Below are 21,227 nucleotides of genomic sequence, written 5' to 3' on the forward strand. Positions count from 1 at the left end.
TGTCACCAAATAAACGTAAGACCATACCAAAGGCCCATCTAGCTAAGCGTTCAGCTCAGAAGCAGCCAGCTAGATGATGCTCCTGAGAAGCTCACAGAAGTTTGGGGGTGAAGACAATATCCCCTGTATCTGGTATCCCAAGATAGATTGCCTTTGGATATGGAGGTTTTGCTGAGCTAATATGACTAACAGTGATTGACGGACCACAAATTAACCTAACCAAAGCCATATAAGCCCGTGGTGACTTCCATCTTTTGAGCCTAGTCTCCACATCTTATACGGTGTCCTTTGCTTAAGAAACTCCTGCCAACCTAGCAGTTCGAAAGCACTTCAAAGTGCAAGTAGACACTCCGGCGGGATGATAAACGGCGTTTCCGTGCGCTGCTCTGGTTCTCCAGAAGTGGCTTAGTCATGCTGGCCAAATGACCTGGAAGCTGTACGGCGGCTCCCTCGGCCAGTATAGCGAGATGAGTGCCGCAAGCCCAGAGTCGGCCACAACTGGACCTAATGGTCAGGGGTTGCTTTACCTTTTGCTTAAGAAAAGACTTTGCCTCCTAGGGCAGAGTTGCACAGGCATTCCTAAAGAGAAGCTGCTCCTGCCCTGCTTTTTGCCTGATAGCTCACCAGGCATTGGACATATGCTCACCCCCCCATAGCCTTAAGGATAAGACACTTTTAAAAACTTCAATTGAAAACTGAGTTTCTTGAGATGCTGAATGTTGCACTTGATATTCATGTGGGCGCCCGGTATTGACACACTTCTCAGGTTATTCACATTTGACACATTTAGGTGCCCGCAATTCCCAATGGAAATCAATATGGGTTTAATTGTTCATGTATGTCCCATAATTATGGATTGATGAGGGATTAATTATCCCTGGATTGCGTACAACCAGATGCAATCACCTGAGGAGCAATCACTTTTCGCCTCCATGACACCTACATATGAGAATGACAGCACAGGGAAACCATTCAGCATATGTCTAGGAAAGCAGCAGGTTGCCTGACGATCACCAGTCAGAACACTCTTTGTCACAAGATTGGTGGTTACATTGCATGTCATCACCCAAGACTGGGTAGTGGAGTTTAAAGTACTGGTTGCCTTCCAGAGCAGGGGTGGGGAGATTTTTTTCAGCCTATGGGAAGCATTTCCTTCAGGGTAATCTTTTGGGAAGGGACGTGGGTGGCGCTGTGGGTTAAACCACAGAGCCTAGGACTTGCTGATCAGAAGGTCGGCGGTTCGAATTCCTGTGACGGGGTGAGCTCCTGTTGCTCGGTCCCTGCTCCTGCCAACCTAGCAGTTTGAAAGCACGTCAAAGTGCAAGTAGATAAATAGGTACCGCTCCTGTGGGAAGGTAAATGGCGTTTCCGTGCGCTGCTCTGGTTCGCCAGTCATGCTGGCCACATGACCCAGAAGCCGTATGCCGGCTCCCTCGGCCAATAAAGCAAGATGAGCACCGCAACCCCAGAGTTGGTCACGACTGGACCTAATGGTCAGGGTTCCCTTTACCTTTAATCTTTTGGGAGCCACATTCTAGTGGTGGGCGGGGTCACAGGCAAAAGTGGGTGGAGCAATGACTGCACATTTTACATTAATCACATTATCATATGCATCATCCGTATGATCCAGGGAAAAATGATTTGCAGGTGTGCAGCCATACCACATAAGAAGATCCAGCATCCTGTTGTCACAGATGCCTGTGGGAAACCTAGAAGCAAGATTCGAACACAAGGTCACTCTCACCTCCTTTGGCCTCCAGCAACTGGCATTCAGAAGTGTTTCTGCCTCTGCTCGCCAAATGCCAGTTCCAGGAACTGTGCTGGAATTCCAGACAGCTGCAGAATCCTGATCTGCAACAGCTAGTCCTTTAAGAAGTGCTAGAGAGTCTGGGCAAGTTATGCCTACACATGTTCTCTGATTGCTCGACGTACGGGGTTGGAGGGAGGAATGGTCAGCCTGTAGTAAGATCACTGATTTATTCAGTCTTGCCCACCCACCCAGGACCAGTTTGGAAGCCACCTTCCTCCCTAAATAAAAGTCATGGAGGTGACATTGAAACAAGGTTGCCTGTAAAGCCTATTTATATCACTTTAGTAATCATGGCTTACCGCAAAGGATCTTGGGAACTGAAGTTTATTCCTCACAGAACTACCATTCTGAGCACTACAACTCCTAAGATTCTTTGGGGGGAAGTCATGGGCGTTAAGTAGATAACAGATAAACAGCCTTGTTCTGTAAAGAAATGCAACTTTCTGCATTGATCTGATAAGGAGGTTCCCAGCATTTAAGAGGAATTTTAATGAAATCAAAACAATGCACAAACACACACACACACACATAAAAAGAGACACAAAATCTTCAAAATTCACACCTGAGTTATACAAACTGTTCTCCCAAAGAGAGAAAAGTGGAAGACACAGAAGATGTAAGGTGGCGGAAGAGAAACTATTTACAATACAGAAAATATCTCCCCCCCCCCTTAAACAAACATCACAATTGCAATCACGGTGTTAGACAAAGTTTCTTTTGCCTGGGAGCTAATATAAAAACCCACTGGACAGACTATTAATAACAATAATTAAAAAACAAACAAAACCCAGAACATAAAAGAACAGAGGAGTACAGTTCTAATGGGCTTGGAGCCATCAAAGTGGTAATAGTTTTATATTCATTCCTTGCCATCAATGTGATGGCAAAAAAAGACCTACAGTGCAAGAGGGGCAATTGTCTAAGGCAGGAGTTGGGCAGCTTATTCAGCTTGAGGGCCACATTTCCCACTGGGTGGGGGCCACTTGCCAGAAGTGGGCGGAGCAGGAGACAAAAGTGGGCTGGAGAAACGAATGCAATTTTTACCTTTGTACAAGCAGGCACACGATCACACATTCCCCTGCCTTTCCAGGAAAGCAAAAAGGCATTGGGAGACTCCAAGGACACATTCCGGTCAGGTGAAAACATCTAAGGAGTGTGCAGAGCAGGCTTGGCGAGGGGTGGGAAGACACGTGACCTCGGGGGTGTGGTAGGGTGGGGGAGAGAATCCTGAGAGCCAGATAGGCCTGGTTAACCCCCTCTCCCCACCCCAGCCCCGAGGTTCCTGGTCACTGGTCTAAGCAGCAAATATGTTGTGAATAAACAGAACTTGCTCTAGAAGAGGTCAGCTGGTTTCAGAGGCTTTTTCCAAGCTACTCATTACATAGCAGATGTGCATCATGGATTCTGTGTGCACATTTCATGGAAAGCAGCTGGGGGAGGTGGTGAGTTTGCCTGGAGGGGGAAAGGCTGCTTCATCCTTTCCTCTCCAAACTTTTCCCAACCAAAGGCTGCCTCCACACAGTTGCTTTTCTAGCCTTCAGGCTCTGAGTATGGGACCCTAGGCGGCCTCTTTCCCCAGGAGCAGACTTTTGCTGACCTCCTCCCTCCCTCCCATATGCCACACAATTATTTAGTATCGGGGGTAAAAGAATCGACTCATCCTTTTTATTGCTACCAGCAGTAGCTCTGGCCCAGTCCTGGTAGCTTGGGAATTGTACAAACTGAGCGAAACAGGGGAACGAAGATTCGATTTGCATGGCTAGTGAGGAACGAGCAGGCCTGTCAGTTTCACTTTCTGTCACTGCCTTGTTTTTCCAACCCAAAGGTTAAGGTCTCCCCATGTTGACATCGGTTTGTGATTTTCTTTTTCTTTTTAAAAAAAGTCATTGTGAAAATTCACCACTTTTTTAGTGCAAAATTCTCCTAATCGGCACATTTTGGCAAAGCAATCTCTCCTAATAAAATGCATTTTTGTAGGTTGAAGGTCATGATTATATGAATTTTTAAGCATGCTTTGCCCTAGTCTGTACACATTGCTTGGCTAGAGAACTGCACTGCAAAATTTGGAAACTCAGAATTTTGAAGGATGGCTGTGCTTCAGTTTGTGCATCATTTTGGAAAGTTCAGTTAGGTAGGTTTTCCTTTGGCTGTAAACTGAATCAAATTTCTTCCCCGCCCCAACAACTTAGCATGCAAGTTTGTGTAGCCAAACTCCAGGGGTTAGAGGCTATTCAACCTATTTCCGTGTTCTCTATTTACTGTTGCCCCTCCTAGTCACATTCAGATCAAGGGAGTGGTAGAATTGACTTAGACCTGCTCACAAGCAGTTTTGTCCAGTCAATCTTCCCCACCAAAGTGTTTCACTTGAATGAAAAAAGGGAGATGTCTACATGACTAGATATGTGTGCTTCTTTTATTTTTCAAAAGAACTTGTAAAATGGTTTCAAAACTGCTTGAGATTTTTAAGTTTGTGAAGATGAAATGTATTAACTCATCAAGGCATTTGTCCAGTAGACACCTGGGCAAATCTGGACTTTTCAAGGTACAGCTTGAACCACCATGTGTGGGGGAAAATGCCTGACTTGTTTAATCAGAGATCCTCATGAGAGACCTTTAAAAAAAATTTTTTTTTTTAAAAAAAATTAACACATCTATCACAGGCATTGGCAATTCTAAAGCACAACCTCCCAAATATTGGAGAAGCAAGTGTCTATAGATAGGCAAGTTGGGTGAAAAAGTGCCCATTTGGTGAATATACCATCCAAGGTTGGCTCAAGATATTTTGCTACCCGAGATGCAGGCCCAGATGGTACCCTCCCCATGTCATTCACTGAAGCCAACCAGATTGGTAGCTGTGTTTTGTTTCAATGTCAGCAAAGGAGCAATCACCCTCCATTGCAGCTGGTTAGCTTAGGGGATACAAATGAGACTAACTACATGTGTACAACCTCACCCTGCCCAACGATAGGGTCAGCCTAGGCAGCCTCACTCTTGAACAATTAGATGCATGTCAATTCCATGTCTATCTTGCTCCCCAGAAGCTATGGGGTCCCCAGGTCCCCAGCACAAAGAGTCTGGGGATTAAAACCTGCATGCATCCAGATCACCTAAACGTTCCCACAATTTTGAGCACATGCATCGCTCACAGGCATTCCAAGCACAGCTACCTTGCTCCAGAGCACCACCTGCAGGAGACGGAAAGTGCCAATCCTGATTGAAACCTTCAGGAAATCTGGTAATTTGGCAGCCTTGGCTTAGTTTAGGGGGTGGGGATCTCCGCGGATGCATCTTTCGGTTTAGGTGGGAGAATGGATGCGTCTTCACAGTTGCCTCCCAACAAAAAGCATTTGCAAACTAGAGAGAGAAGACAGAACCACTTCCCCGTCGAAGATTGCCAGGCATCAGTTACAGAGCAAAAGGTTTAGGCAACCGGATGCAGAAGCGCCAGAGGATGACATGATGTGAAGGGCTTATGCCATGCGCACGCACCATTGCCACGTGTCACCGTTTTAGTCTCTTTGACAGTTCTGCTTGCAGAGTTGCTGCCATCAAGTGAGGTTGAAGGGAGACCGGTTGTGGCATGTGGGCCGTGCATTTGACTGAGCCACTGTTCCCTAAGAAGCAGGTCCATAGCACAAAAGTTCAGGATCCTTTTCTTTTTCTGCAGAGAAGAAGAAGGTGGAGTTGGCTGCTCTTTGAAGAATGGGGCTTCAGTGGAGGTAGGTGGGCTGGTTCCATCGGTACCAGGAGCTGCTCACAAGGATAAACAGAACAAAAAAGATACAAAGGCAAGACTTTAGAAACTGTTTTCTCTGCACAGAGAGAGAGAGAGAGAGAGAGAATGCTCGTCTATAAAAACTAGATGTGTGCTATGTTGGAGGGGATGCCAGGAAACAGGGAATTGTGTTCACACGTGAACACGTGGGGGGTATAAATATGTACAATTATTATTATTATTTTGCAAAGGGTGCTTAAGGAGATAACAAAAATCACAGGGTTAAAGCTGACCAAAAGTCCAGAGGTAGCATTATTATCAGTTTATGATGGGGTGGAAGGTTCACAGGCTATTTATTGACAGCTGCATGAATTATTATAGCTAGGAGTGGAAGGGGCAAACAGAATATAAAATGGAAGAATGGTACAAAGAGGTTTGGGATATAGTTATTAATGATAAATTAACATGTGCCATGAAGGTAAGATGGGGAATATGTAGGAGAAACGATTTTGAAGAGATATGGAGGGTGTTCATAGAATTTGTATTGTTGCAACAGAAAGGGGTCAAACCATCGCAAGAGGTGTCAAAATTTTGGGAGGTTGGAGAGATATAATGGAATGGTCTTGGTGGTGAGGTGCACATTTTTGTGCTTATTTATGTACGATTGATTTTTTTTTTTGCTCTTTTTTATTAAATTAACAAAGACTATAAAATCCTAAATGTATAACAAAGGGCCAAACTTTCAGGGCATGCACAATCAGATCTCTTGTCTGTTCCTATGGTGAGAATTCAGACAGGGGCGAGAGATGGTGTTGGCAAGGAAATAAGGCAGAGCTTTCCAGACTTTTCATGTTGGCGACACACTTTTTACAAATGTATCATTTTGCGACACAGTCATTCACTTTTACTAGCAAGCCAGAGGTTAAACGAACCCCTTTCCAGCCCCAGGAGGAGCGCAGGCAGCGTTCATGAGACACACGTACACACTGAAGCTGACACACTAACGTGTCGCGACACACAGTTTGGAAAGCTCTGAACTAAGCTAACAACCACACCATTCTTATAAAGAACATTTTAAAGCACACCCTCCCCCAGAGAAACCTGAGAAAACTGTTGCTTAACTGCTCACAGAGCTATAATTCCAAGTTCCCAGGATTCTTTAGAGGGGTGGTTATGTATTACATATTTTGCCATATCTTGAAGAGCAAAAAAAAGCACACATTTGTGCCGACTTCTACTTTTTAACTATGGATCTCTGTGACAACTCTGCCCATGAAAAAGAGAAAGTGTCCTGGAAAAAGAGGCCATATGGCAACCCTAAATATAAACACATGACAGAAAAGGAAAGGGGAGGGGAAGGGAAAAGGGAGAAGAAAGGCAAACTCAAGCACTAATGCTCAGGATTTTTTAGGGTAGCCATTTGCTTTAAATGTGTGTTATATGTGATTTAAACATACGGTGTGGATCTTTACCAGCTGTTTCACCATGTGCCATTTTTCCAATTCTAAATTTGCCCTCAAGGCAAGACCTTATTAATTTTTTTGTACAGATTTTTTTTGGTGTGTGTGTGTGTAATTCTTAAAGGCTGCAAAAGAGTTTTGTATTTCACTATAAAAGGAAGCAGCAGCAGCAGCAGCAGCAGCAAGGGAATGACAATTTAACCCCCTTCCACCAGGGATCAGCAACTGACTACCTAATAAGAAATTAAGGGGTAATTAATTACTATCCACCCAAAGCAATAAAACAAGCTGAACTAGCACACATGAAGTTTTCAATTAAGGGCGCAGTGCCCCCCCCCAAAGTCTGCACTTATCAGGTTTTTGCTGCTTTAGTATTTTTTTAAATCGCTAATCACATCTGAAAAGTTACAGGAGGTTAACACAGAAAACACTGGACTGCAGTGAGCTGACAAGGACACTTTCCAAATTCTCTGTAAAAAGTGGTTACTCAAAGCACAGCAATTCCAGAGCACAGAGGCTAGTATGAAAGCAACCTCTTACATCTCCAGTGGGCATCCTTGTCTGACTTCAGGTGCAGTTCTGCAACTGTGAACTTTTCCAAGTGGAGCTTACTCATTTTCCTGCAAGCCTTAAAGCAACCGTTTCCCAGGAGTGGAAATTCAGCACCCGGGGAAAACTCACAGTCGCACCTGGCCAGACTGGGACTTTCAGTGTCCTCAGGTGACTCTACATCATATCCTGCTCTCTCCTGCCTCCTGGCTTTCTTCATCGTCCTTTTATTCGCATGATCCCAGGGGAAACTTTATCTGAGATTCCTGCCTTGCAGGGGGTTGGACTAGATGACCCTGCTGGACCCTTCCGACTCTACAATTCAATTATTCTTTTAACTGCACCCCGCTCCCCCCGACATAGCCTTACCCAGAAGAGTTGAAGCTGGAGGAGTTGATGGCTGCTTTGGAGTTGCTCTGGGACATGCCGGGGCTGCTGGCGTGGAGTCCCGGGCCAGGAGACGAGGGCCGGCTGGAGTTCCCCGGAGAGCATGATGATGTCACTGTGCGAGAGAGAAAACTATCTTTAAAGAAAAACCCTTCAGTTCTTCTGGTGCATGCAAATAGTTGTGGTTTCTTTTGCATCTTAACAGTGCATTTGTTCCTGGTTCCTCTCCCCATTTCACTCATTCACTGTTCTGACCCTTCTTTCCTAGGTCCTCCATTCAGTGGTGGCTGATGCCCATCGGGACTAATAATAATAATAATAATAATAATAATAATAATAAATTAATTCTCGGTAGTGGCACCCACCCTGTGGAATGCCCTCCCATCAGATGTCTAAGAAATAAACAACTATCTGCTTTTAGAAGACATCTGAAGGCAGCCTTGTTTAGGGAAGTTTTTAATGTCTGGTGTTTTATTGCTTTTTTAGTATTATCGTCATTATTTCTGTTGGGAATCACCCAGAGTGATGGGCAGGATATTCTTCTTCTTCTTCTTCTTCTTCTTCTTCTTCTTCTTCTTCTTCTTCTTCTTCTTCTTCTTATTATTATTATTATTATTATATTTATATCCTGCCCTTGCTCCTCCTGGACCCCAGGGTGGCATATAGATACAAAACTAAAAACAACCACAAACAGTCCTAAAACAGATTAAAGCATTCTAAAAACAATAACAATTAAAGATGTCTAAACGCAATTACAGTTAAATACATCCTTCCCAAATGACCTCAGGGTTGCCAGGGACAGTATCCTACAGCCACCAGTTGCCTGGGTAAACAGGAATGTTTTCTAATTCCTCCAAGAAATGAATGATGATGGGGACAGGTGCACCTCACTAGGGAGGGCATTTCCACAACCAAGGAGCCATCACCAAAAAGGCCCTGGCAGGGCGGGATCCAGAGAGGCCAATGGTTGGTGGGAGCAGAGCCAAGGACTAATTCTAACTTTGTCCCTCCACCCTCCTGCTCCCATCTTCCTCTCAGCCGAGTTCCACTGTGGCAACACAGAGATTACGGAGGAGTAATCATGACAAGACAGAAGTGCTGTTTGGGGGGACAGGAGGCGGGCGGGTGTGGAGGACTCGCTGGTCCTGAATGGGGTAACTGTGCTCCTGAAGGACCATGTGCGCAGCCTGGGAGTCATTCTGGACTCACAGCTGTCCATGGAGGCACAGGTCAATTCTGTGTCCAGGGCAGCTGTCTATCAGCTCCATCTGGTATGCAGGCTGAGACCCTACCTGCCCGCAGACTGTCTCGCCAGAGGGTGCATGCTCTGGTTATCTCTCACTTGGATTACTGCAATGTGCTCTATGTGGGGCTACCTTTGAAGGTGACCCGGAAACTACAACTAATCCAGAATGCGGCACCTAGACTGGTGACTGGGAGCGGCCGCCAAGACCATATAACATCAGTCTTGAAAGACTTACACTGGCTCCCAGTACGTTTCCGAGCACAATTCAAAGTGTTGGTGCTGACCTTTAAAGCCCTAAACGGCCTCGGTCCAGTATACCTGAAGGAGCATCTCCACCCCCATCATTCTGCCCGGACACTGAGGTCCAGCACCGAGGGCCTTCTGGCAGTACCATCGCTATGAGAAGCCAAGTTACAGGGAACCAGGCAGAGGACCTTCTCGGTAGTGGCGCCCTCCCTGTGGAACACCCTCCCATCAGATGTCAAAGAGAAAAATAACTACCAAACTTTTAGAAGACATCTGAAGGCAGCCCTGTTTAGGGAAGCTTTAATGTTTAATAGGTTATTGTATTTTAGTGCTTTTTTGGAAGCCACCCAGAGTGGCAGGAGAAACCCAGCCAGATGGGCGGGGTATAAATAATAAATTATTATTATTATTATTATTATTATTATTATTATTATTATTATTATTATCGGGAGTCTACACTGACTGGCAGCCTCTCTCCAAGGTTTCAGACAAAGGGTCTTTCCCCTTTCCAACCTGGAGATGATAAGGATGGAACCTGGGACCTTCTGCATGCAAAGCAGTTGCTCTGGCACTGAGTTACGGTCCTCTCCTTGACAGTAAGAGTTGTTTGACAGTGGAACAGACTCTCTCTGCAGGTTGTCATTTCTCCTTCACTGGAGGTTTTTTAAGCAGAGGTTGAATGGCCACCTGCCATGGATGCTTTAGTTGAGATTCCTGCATTGCAGGGAGCTGGAGTAGATAACTCTATGATTCTATGATTCCCAGCTCCTCAGTCTGAGTAGCTTGTCCAGTGGAGTAATGATGCAGATTTCCTCATCTCACCTCCCTACCTCCTTGTCTGTCTGCTCCAGAACCTGCCCTCTGGCCTGTCTGTCATCACACCCTTCCATTTTACCCTGTTGGACTTTCACAGCCCAACTGCCCATTACAGTATCAATGGAAAGCCTGTGGCCAAAGATTTGGCAGGGTTGCTTCAAGCCGATATATATGCGTTCCTCGTCCTGTGCCCCTAGGCAAGGTCTGAGCTATGCAGAGGAATATCCCTGCAGGGCCTGAGGCGCCAAAGGCCTGAGGCAAAAGACTGGCTGGTTCCATGTTCCCTCCCCAGCACCATCCTACCTAGAGAAGCGGATCATAGTTGCTGAATCATGGAAGGAAAAAACAGAAACAGAGAAACGTTCTCCTGGGGGGGGGGAAACCCCACATACCTGCCCCATGCATGGTGCTGTGAACAGGAGTGACAGAGAGGGGACCCAAGGATCCTGAGGTAGAGACCTGGAAGAGAAAAGAAACCAAAAGAGGATCATTTGGGGTGACGGGTTAAAAGATTAGCCTTGGTTGGTTTGTCCACTTGGTTGGTTTGTATGGCTGGTGCTTAGAAACACACACACAAAAAGTTGTGGGTTAAACCACAGAGCCTAGGACTTGACGATCAGAAGGTTGGCGGTTCGAATCCCCGTGACGGGGTGAGCTCCCGTTGCTTGGTCCCTGCTCCTGCCAACCTAGCAGTTCGAAAGCACGTCAAAGTGCAAGTGGACAAATAGGTACCACTCCAGCGGGAAGGTAAACGGCCTTTCCATGCACTGCTCTGGTTCGCTAGAAGCGGCTTTGTCTTGCTGGCCACATGACCTGGAAGCTATACGCCGGCTCCCTCGGCCAATAAAGCGAGATGAGCGCTGCAACCCCAGAGTCGGTCACGACTGGACCTAATGGTCAGGGGTCCCTTTACCTTTACTAGTTAAAGGAGCCTCAAATCGTTCAATGAGAAGCTCATATTTGGCATCATCTGCAGCGTCACATTTAAACAGCATTGGAAATCCAGACACAAAATCTAAAAAAAATAATTTTTGAGTTGTTTTAAAGGAAATACGTCAAAATATAGACTGTGGCTCCCCTCACCAAAGAACCCTTGGAAGTATAGTTTCTTAGGGGTAAGAGTTGTTGGGAGACCCCTGTTCCCCTCAAAGTGCTGCAATTCCCAGAGTGGTTTAACAAGCAATCCCTCTTCACAGGGAACTCTGGGAGATGTAAGTCTGTGATAGAAGTGTGATGCTACTTTAAATGTATAATGCAGGTGGTACTTAGCCGTGCCTCCTTTTTATTTAGCAGGAAGAAACTCCAATGAAAATCCTCGTTATTACATATTTTACATGGCTGTTTATTTGTACATATTTTTAAATTTTATATATGGATATTTTATGATGGCTGATACTTGTAATGACTAATAAAAGTTTGGAGAAGGTCACTTCCAACTCTACATTTGCTGCTGGACTTAGATGACAGTTTACTCAGATAGTTCAGCAGCCGGAGATGATAGCTGCTTCCAGATGACCTTTTTTAAAAAAAATTTTTTTAAATAAAAAAGCATTGATTGTGATTGGTTTGCAGGGAGATGAGATGACACTGCCAATTTCAGGAGCCTTCTGATTTGTTGTAGGGGAGGTTAGAGGATGTTGTGTCCAGGCAAGCATTCTGTCCCACACTGTCTAGTGAATTTCTCCATCCCGTTCCTCAAAGCAAAAAGATTCAGGTTGGTAGTGTAGGTCTGACAAAGTGTATCTGAAGAAGTGTGCATGCACATGAAAGCTTATACCAAGAACAAACTTAGTTGGTCTCTAAGGTGCTACTGGACAATTTTTTAATTTTTTTTATATATCTCAAAGCAAAAAGTCTATTTTTTTTGGGGGGGGGGAGGCGGGGAGTGGTGTATTTGTTGCACAAGAGCTCCCGGTCGACAACGATTGCACAACGTGGATTTGCTGACACAGGAGAGGATCCCACCCGAAAACGGAGACAGCCTGAGAGCACCCTGTGCTGTGCTAGAAGCAGCTGCCTTGCAGGAAGCTGTGTGAATGAGTCATCCTCAGAGGGTGCTCTCCTCTCTGAGTCAGTCCTGGTGAATCAGGGAAAAGGTGCTCTTTCCATTTGCTGGGGGCCTTGTTAATTTTGAGCGATAGCATCTCAGGAAGCTGGCTGACATTCCGGCGACGGAGACTCCGTCACAGTTTCAGTTGGATCCCAGCCTTTTTTCCACGCAGCATTTCTACAGAGCTTTTGAGATGATACCTGTACCCCATCTCAGTAACACTTACAACAATCTTGCAAGGTAGGCCATGGCTGTTATTCCCATACTGCCTCTGTGTGTGTGTTTGGGGAGATGGCAGTTTACTGAGGGCTGCCAAGAAACCTTTGAAGCAAGGCCCTTGTGGCTGACAACTCATCATGAGCCATTATATTGTCCTGGCTCTCCTGCGTCGATCCCCTGCGGCAAGCCATTCCTTTAGAAGGAGCTGGCATGCTCTACCCCAGCAACAGCTGCATTCCACTTCAAAGTGTGTTTATACACTAACGCTTCGCCCAGCGTAAGGTGAGGACCACACAGAATCCAGCTCATGCCAACAACAACAACTCTTTGGCCATTCACACAACCCACTTCCACTCGTTCCTTCATGTAGGTGCATGTGCAATTCAAATTGCTTTCTAAGAAAGACAGAGAGGCAGGCAGCAGCTGCATGGAGCTATGCACCAGGCACCTGCAAAGCGGTTTTCAACAGGGAGAGGTGCTCTGTTGGCTCTGATACACCAGGAGCACATTGTTGGTGACATGGAACATGATGTTCAAAGCACAGTCTTTGTGTGATACTCCTGGGTATTATGTATAAACAATTGGCTTTTCACCATTCAGACCTCGAATCTATCCAGCTTAGCACTGCCGTTCTTGCAGGCTCTTCAAGCTGACATTTGCTGCCTGAGGTCTTTGTAACAGGACATGCCAGGGACAATGGGATGTGGGCAGTCCAGCTTCTGTGAGAGAAGGGACAGGTCAGTTTGGTTTATAACAGCTTTCCTCAATCCAGGTGTTTTGGAGCAGAGCTCCAAATAAGAAACAGCAAGCTTGGAGTTGGAGCCAACTACGTTCCCCTCAGACTAGACCCAAGTTAGTTAATGACATACCCCCCAACTGTCCTGTTTTAACTGGGACATCCCAGAAGCTGAGATTTGGATCCTGGAATGACAGGCAACAGAGCACCTTCTGAGATCGCTTTGACATTGGCAGGGGTGCACCCTTCTGGGAAGCTGTGCTGGCTGTCTAAAAGGGATGCACCAAAGTGCCTTGGTGGGTCTTGCAGAGGGGGAGAAGGCAGCCTCGGCCTTGCAGTGGCGGCAGCAGTGAGCTGGCAAAGGTAAGACGGTGGGTGGCTGAGTCATCCCGGGCATGCTTGTGGGTCAAGGCAGCCTAGGTGGGTGAGGGGTGGAGGCAGGGGCAGCATGATGGGGGTGTGTGTCCTGGATTTGGGAAAGAAAATATTGGAGCATATGTAATGAACCTAAGTTAGTCATGTCCATTAACTTCAGTGGGCCACTGCCAGTAGGAATAGCACTGGGCACAACAACAATTCCTGGGCACAAAGTGAGAGCTCTACCACTTAAATTTGCCCAGGGGTATCTGTGTAAAATTGGGACGCGGGTGGTCCTGTGGTCTAAACCACTGAGCCTCTTGGGCTTGCTGATCAGAAGATTGGCGGTTCAAATCCCTGTGACGAGGTGACCTCCTGCTGCTCGGTCCCTGCTCCTGCCAACCTAGCAGTTCAAAAGCATGCCAAAAGTGCAAGTAGATAAATAGATACCGCTCCGGCGGGAAGGTAAAGGACGTTTCTGTGCGCTGCTCTGGTTTTGGTGTTCCATTGAGCCAGAAGTGGTTTAGTCATGCTGGCCACATGACCTGGAAAAACTGTCTGTGGACAAATGCCGGCTCCCTTGGCCTTTAAAGCAAGATGAGCCAGAGTCATCTGCGACTAGACTTAACTGTCAGGGGTCCTTCACCTTTTTAAACTGTGTATAAATTAGCACAAGCCAATTTGCAAGAAATGTGCATTATGGGCTTCTGCCTCAAGTCATTTAACTATCTAGCAATGCCCACTGGTGGCCAGTCCCATTTGGCGAAGGAGCTCTTACCAGTCTGGAGTTGTAGAGGGGTGATTTGATAGGGGAGGGCATCGGGCAGCTGATGCGCTTCTCTTTCTGGCGCCGGTTGCAGAACCAAACCCGAACCACTTCCTTCTCCATGGACAACTGATCTGCAATCATGGAGATCTCCTCTGAGCTGGGCTTGGGGTTCTGAAGAGAAAAAGGCTGAGATAAGCAACACCATCCACTTTATTTCTTCCTATATATATATAGAAAGGTAAGGCTGTCATCATGCTGCAGCTCACAGGGCTGCCTGACAGCTGCAGATCACTGGGTGGCTCAATCTGCAGTGATCTGGGGCTGTCTGAATTCTCCACTCCCCCGAATCAGCTCAATTTAGTTCAGGACTTGGACCAGTCGAATCCTGCACACAGCCCTAGATCATACAGTGTTGCAAGCACTGAATCTCTGTGTTCTGAGAGACTCTGGGGGCTCCTGCACTTACTCAGGGTTCAGTTTCCCGGGAATGAAAGTCTATGGAGACTGTGGTATCTTTAGGACATATGGATTTATTTACACATGTGGACAACCTGAACATAGGATGAAGGGGCTCACAGCATTTACACTCCATCAGAACTTGTCTTCCTTTTAGGTTTCTAGGGAAGCCGAATGCCACATCTTTGGGTCCAGCCTCTGGGTCTCCAGCTTCCAGCATCAGCAAAAAACTGTCTCTCACACAGCACCCCTTGTCCCTTTGTTCTCCCTCCTAGGCTGACATGGCATCCAGCAAGGTGAGGTGGGAAAATGCCCACCCATTTGTCTCTATGGCAACAGAGCAACCTCTTTGGACATGCAAATGGAAGTACTTAACTGGCTAGCCAAGACCATTACCTTAACAAAAGGAACTGGTTTGGTGTGTTCAGCAGCCTCCCCTACTAGATTCTGAACCTCACTGTGTACAGGATCACGGGCCTGGAAGGAATCCATGGATGTCATCTAGACTGACACCCCTCCATCCTATAACACTATTTTAGGATGGAGGAAAACCTAGAAGGACCAGTGGGGTGAAGTGATGGAAGACATCCATTCTTGCTTCTCATCATTTGCCTTGTCAAACCTCCAGCCTTATATACCTCCCCATATTATGCTTGACGGCTAAAAGCAGCAAGTGGATTGTTTCTCTTACGTCTTGGAACCGTTTCTCCAGTGTGGAGCGAATGTTGGTCTCGATGCTGGTGCGTTTCTTTCTCTTGCGGCCAAACATCTCGCTCACAGATGGGTAGGAACTGGGTGTGCTCACGGAAGAGTCCAAAGGCGAAGCTTCTATGGAGCAAGGAGATAGGCAAACCATTTAATTCAAAGCCGATATAATAATAATAATAATAATAATAATAATAATAATAATAATAATTTATTATTTATACCCCGCCCATCTGGCTGGGCCTCCCCAGCCACTCTGGGCGGCTTCCATAAAAACCAAAAATACAGTAAAATATCACACGTTAAAAACTTCCCTGAACAGGGCTGCCTTAAGATGTCTTCTGAATGTCAGGTAGTTGTTTATCGCTTTGACATCTGCTGGAAGGGCGTTCCACAGTGCGGGGGCCACTACCGAAAAGGCCCTCTGCCTGGTTCCCTGTAGCTTTGCTTCTCGCAATGAGGGAACCGCCAGAAGGCCCTCGGCGCTGGACCTCAGCGTCCGGGCAGAATGATGAAGGTGGAGACGCTCCTTCAGGTATACTGGACCAAGGCCGTTTAGGGCTTTAAAGGTCAGCACCAACACTTTGAATTGTGCTCGGAAACATACTGGGAGCCAATGTAGGTCTTTCAAGACCGGTGTTATATGGTCTCGGCGGCCGCTCCCAGTCACCAGTCTAGCCGCCGCATTCTTGATCAGTTGTAGTTTCCGAGTCACCTTCAAAGGTAGCCCCACGTAGAGTGCATTGCAGTAATCCAAGCGGGAGATAACCAGAGCATGCACCACTCTGGCGAGACAGTCCGCAGGCAGATAGGGTCTCAGCCTACGTACCAGATGGAGCTGGTAAACAGCTGCCCTGGACACAGATTTGACCTGTGCTTCCATGGACAGCTGTGAGTCCAAAATGACTCCCAGGCTGCGCACCTGGTCCTTCAGGGGCACAGTTACCCCATTCAGGACCAGGGAATCCTCCACACCTGCCCGCCTCCTGTCCCCCAAAAACAGTACTTCTGTCTTGTCAGGATTCAACCTCAATCTGTTAGCCGCCATCCATCCTCCAACCGCCTATATTGATGTGTGCAAGGATTATGGCAGAAAACTGGCAATTTGCTTTACTGGCTGATGCTGCCAGGAATTGGAGTCCAAAGCATCCAGTCACAGGTTCCCAAGCTCTGACCTCAGGTCTATTCCCCCAATTGGGTGACCTCCAGATATCTTGGGCTGCAACTCCCATAAGCACCAGCCACAAGACTGTTACCAAAGTTTGGGCTGAGGTTCCCATCATGCCCCACAGAGACATGAGTGTGATGTAGTGGTTAGAGTAGACTAGGACCCAGGAAACCTGGGTTCAAATCTCCACTCAGCCAGGAAGCTCAGTGGGTGATCTTGGGCCAGTCACTGCCTCAGCCTAGCCTACCTCACAGGGCTGTTGTGAGGATAAAATAGAGAGGGGGAGAAGTATATACGCCACCTTGCGCTCTTTGGAGAAAAGGTGGGCTATATAAAAAATATTTTCAGACACCCCTCTTTCTGTTTTTTGTTCTGCTTAACATCCAAACTGAAGCAGAGTTCTGTTGAACTTGAAAGCTGGCGTCTTACTTTGCAATGTTCTGTTTGGATCCTATACTCACTTTGTTCTCTCTCTGCCTTGAGAGACTATCACACCCTCTATTGCCTCTTAGTGGGACAATGATGTATGATTCATGAGGGATCCTGTTTCCTTCAGGAAAACAAGCACAGCATCAATTTATACCCTACAATCCTGCCAGAGTTTGAAAATCTGAGAGGGGAGGAGGAACAGCTCTCCACCCCTCAACCCATGCTGAAACAGTAAAGCTAGCAAGACCAGGAAAGATCTTTTTTTTCTTTAAGCAAACCTGCGAGAAATGGGAGCTCATTCAAATGCCGGCTTGCAGAAGATGAACTGGAACACCAGCCTACCTGCATCACTCAGCCACTTCTCCAGCAATGGTTTCAACTTGCACATATTCTTGAAGCTCAGATTGAGGGCTTCAAAGCGGGAAATGGTGGTTTGGCTGAAGTCATTCCCATAGAGCTTCCCCATGGCCAGCCCCACATCGCCCTGCAGGAGGCAGAAGAGGTCAGGAAAGGGAAAAGGCACCAGAGGGGAATCATAGACTTGTACAGCTGCAAGGGGACCCAAAGCACCATCTAGTCCAACCCTGGGGCAGTTCCGCAGTTGGGGAGCTCCCTTCTGGCAGAGGCGGGTCTGGCAGCTTTGCTGAACAGCTTTCCGCAAATGCTGAAGATGACACCTGAGATGTGTGTTTTCAGGGCCCTATTCCTGCAGTTGTAAACTGTTTTTAATTCTGAACTTTAAGTTGTTGTAAGTTGTCCTGGAACCTGCTGCCAAAGGGCAGGTAATACATTTAACAGAATGACAACAACCATCTAATCCAGGAGTCAGCAAACTTTTTCAGCAGGGGGCCGGTCCACTGTCCCTCAGACCTGGTGGGGGGCCAGACTATATTTTGAAAAAAGAAGAAGAACAAATTTCTATACCCCACAAATAACCCAGAGATGCATTTTTAATAAAAGGGCACATTCTACTCGTGTAAAAACACGCTGATTCCCGGACTGTCCGAGGGCTGGATTTAGAAGGCGATAGGGCCGGATCCGGCCCCCAGGCCTTAATTTGACTACCCATGATCTAATCACACCCAACTTAAGAATGCTACTACTGATAACACAGTGATAAGAAAAAAACTGGATTGTCTTATTGAAACCCGCCCCCTCAACATTGAACAGGTTTTGGAGGAGTGGCAGAGAACCAGAAGTTTCTGGATTCTAGCTCCCTTTAGCCGCAGCCAGCATGCTCAATGGCTAGAGATGATAGAAGTTGCAGCCTCAAAACACCTGGAGGGCCACAAGTTCTGAGTTAAAACAAGGAGGCATAACCAGCATTCAAAAAGCCTTGGCAAAGGGTTTAACCAGACAGTAAGGATTAAAGTATCAGCACTCGTTCTTCTATGGCAGGGATGGGTGTTGTTGGACTCTAACTTCCATCAGATCTGGCCAGTGGTCAGGGATGATTGGAGCTCTGGTCCAACCATACCAAGAGGGCATTCCACAGTGGGCACTACCACAGAGGAGACCCTGCCCCTCTCTGCTGCATGAAACACCTTCCCCAGTCCTTCCCCAGTGAAGGTTCTCAGAGAAGAACATCAGCTGAAGGTCTCAAGGCACAGGCAAGGAGGCCTTGAAACAAGCCTTTACAGTTTGAAGGAGACCGTCCTCACCTGAGTGAACCCAAGTTTGATTCTCCTCTGTTTGAAAGTCTTGGCAAATTTTTCCAGCTCCTCTAGATCATTGGCTTCGTCTGTTGCCACTGAGGACGGCAAGTGTTTGCTCACTTGTAAGTGCTGAGGGACTTCCAGGTGGGGCTCCAACGACGATCCGGGGTGCCCAGGACGTCCCACTGCCTGTTAAAACAGATACATTGTGTGCCATCATTACTGGGAGAAAAACACCCTACAAAAGCATTCACCAGGAAAGATGTTTAGAAGGGTATAAGCTACAGGTTAGATGAGATATTCACAAAACATCAAAAACATCATGGGATGTGCTGCCGGTTTGACTGCACAACCCTGGTAATTCACCGGCCAGAGATAGTGGCCAGAAGGATAGTTGGATGGTTGGGGGGGCTACCATTTTGATTCCCTGCATTGTCCCATAGCATTGCTACACCAGGGGTATTGTGGGAAATTAAAATTGCTGCTCTCCTCAGAGCACTGGGCCAGAAAAAATGAAAACAATGGGGGCTCAGAGCAGATAGTAGTAGCGGTGGTGTCATTTGTCCAATGATGCTGGGGGCAAATGCTGACCCTGAGATTCCTATATTACAGGGGGTTGGACTACATGACTTTTGGGGTCCCTTCCAACTCTACAGTTCTATGATTCCACTTCCACCCTCACCAAATTGTGTTTTTTTGTGTGGGCTGTAGACATTTGCATCCTGCCTCTCAATTAAAGTGTCCAAATTGGCTGGTACAATACAAATTCTTTGCCAGAATAACCCCGTAGAAAACCATCAATATGAACAACACATTGATCAACACAATAAAATACCCACTGGAAACTAAGGCCTCACTATACATTTAAAGTAGAATCCTACCACTTTAAAAAGCCATGGCTTTCCCCAAAGAATTCTGGGAAATGTAGTTTGTTAAAGATGCTGGGAATTGTGGCTCTGTAAACTACAGTCCCCAGGATTCTTTGAGAGAATCCATGTGCTTTAAATGTGTGTCAAATGTGCTTTAAATGTATAGTATGGGTGTGACCTGAGAGCCAATCAAGACACATCCAGAATAATCATAGGGTATTACACTCCCTGTTGGGACTATACCAGTTCAGATTGCTGGTTAGGTGGTGGTGGGGGAATCCTACAAACGTGGGGAAAACATTTCTCATAGTTAGAAATCTAGCATGCAAGGACGATAAATGCCCTTGCCCTGATGTGCTAGTTTCCTCCACAAAGGAATAATAATAATAATAATAATAATAATAATAATAATAATAATAATAATAAATTTTATTTATATCCCTCCCTCCCCAGCCGAAGCCGGGCTCAGGGCGGCTAACAACAATAAAATAGTGCAACATTCTAAAAACATTATAAAAAATACTGTATTTTTTGCACCATAGCACTCACTTTTTTCCTCCTAGAAAGTAAGGGGAAATGTCTGTGCATGTTATGGAGGGAATGCCTACGGGTGGCATGCCTATGGATTTTCCTCCTCTAAAAACTACGTGCGTGTTATGGTCGGGTGCATGTTATAGAACGAAAAATACGGTAATTAAAATCAAATTGATGGCAACCATAAGCTAAAGTTCTGTAAAGATTGCCAAAGGAGGGAGCCAGGCTGCGCCTTGACCAAAGGCCTGGTGGAACAGCTCTGTCTTATACAAGGAAGGAAGTCTGATACAAGGGGGAAGACTCAAATATACGATCCTCCAACAGGCTGTAAGCAGGGATTTTCTTATTGCAACAATGACTAATCAAATTTAGTTGTTTTTATTCCTAATTACACTCGGTGTGGCCTAGAGGGCTGATTGGGCTGATCCAGCAAGATTGCTCATATAATTTAGGATGAGCAGAAACCCACACATCTGAAGATGACATAAGAGGCCTGGGTGTTATGGAGACAGTTTCCTCTCATCCATCATTCTAGGTGTCTCCTGGTGGTAGAGGGAGTGTCCCAGGATCAGACACTATGGGACTGGATGCTTTCTGTTGGCAGCGGTTGATAGGCCTTTCCAAATCCTGCTTCCTCTTCAGTTTTCAGGCACTTTGCTTGTGATTCTGCCTCCCTCTTTTCATTAGAAGTTTTAAAGGATAAGAACATAAGAAGAGTCCGCTGGATGAGGCCAGTGGCATCTAGTCTAGCATTCCTGTTCTCAGAGGGGCGGACCAGATGTCTGTGGAAAAACCGTAACCTTTCCTCATAGGCAGAGGCTGGTTGGCTACCTATCAGGGATCCTATCATAGTGGCTTTCCTGCTTTGGCCAGGAGGTTGGATGAGATGACTTGAGAGGCCTCTTCCGGCTCTAGGATTCTATGCATGCTGACTTTAGGCTGAGTAACCCAGCGTGACCAAACTATGTTCCACAACCTTAAGCTTTGTGGATCATTTCGGTGGACAGCCACAGGGAGCTCTCATCATCCTGAGGAATAGCGGAAAAGAGAA

General features: G+C 46.4%; 1 protein-coding gene and 1 long non-coding RNA gene across 4 annotated transcripts in view; one reads left to right on the plus strand and one right to left on the minus strand.

The window, feature by feature from the left end:
- The window catches only part of LOC307203804, a 446,600-nt gene that overhangs the window by 207,339 nt on the left and 218,034 nt on the right, over nt 1-21,227 (plus strand). The gene's annotated exons all lie outside the window — the stretch shown is intronic.
- The window catches only part of POU2F3 (POU class 2 homeobox 3), a 94,690-nt gene continuing 75,727 nt past the window's right edge, over nt 2,265-21,227 (minus strand). For all 3 annotated transcript variants that reach the window (XM_079954813.1, XM_079954812.1, XM_079954814.1), the window contains 7 exons: nt 18,780-18,962; nt 17,461-17,602; nt 15,508-15,644; nt 14,370-14,531; nt 10,622-10,688; nt 7,904-8,036; nt 2,265-5,560 (listed from right to left, as the gene is read on the minus strand). In XM_079954813.1, coding sequence (XP_079810939.1) covers nt 5,521-5,560; nt 7,904-8,036; nt 10,622-10,688; nt 14,370-14,531; nt 15,508-15,644; nt 17,461-17,602; nt 18,780-18,962 — 864 coding nt within the window. In that variant the 3' untranslated portion in view covers nt 2,265-5,520. The remainder of the gene's footprint in view (nt 5,561-7,903; nt 8,037-10,621; nt 10,689-14,369; nt 14,532-15,507; nt 15,645-17,460; nt 17,603-18,779; nt 18,963-21,227) is intronic.

Source organism: Podarcis cretensis (assembly GCF_951804945.1).
Source record: "Podarcis cretensis genome assembly, chromosome: 15".
Lineage (NCBI taxonomy): Eukaryota > Metazoa > Chordata > Lepidosauria > Squamata > Lacertidae > Podarcis > Podarcis cretensis.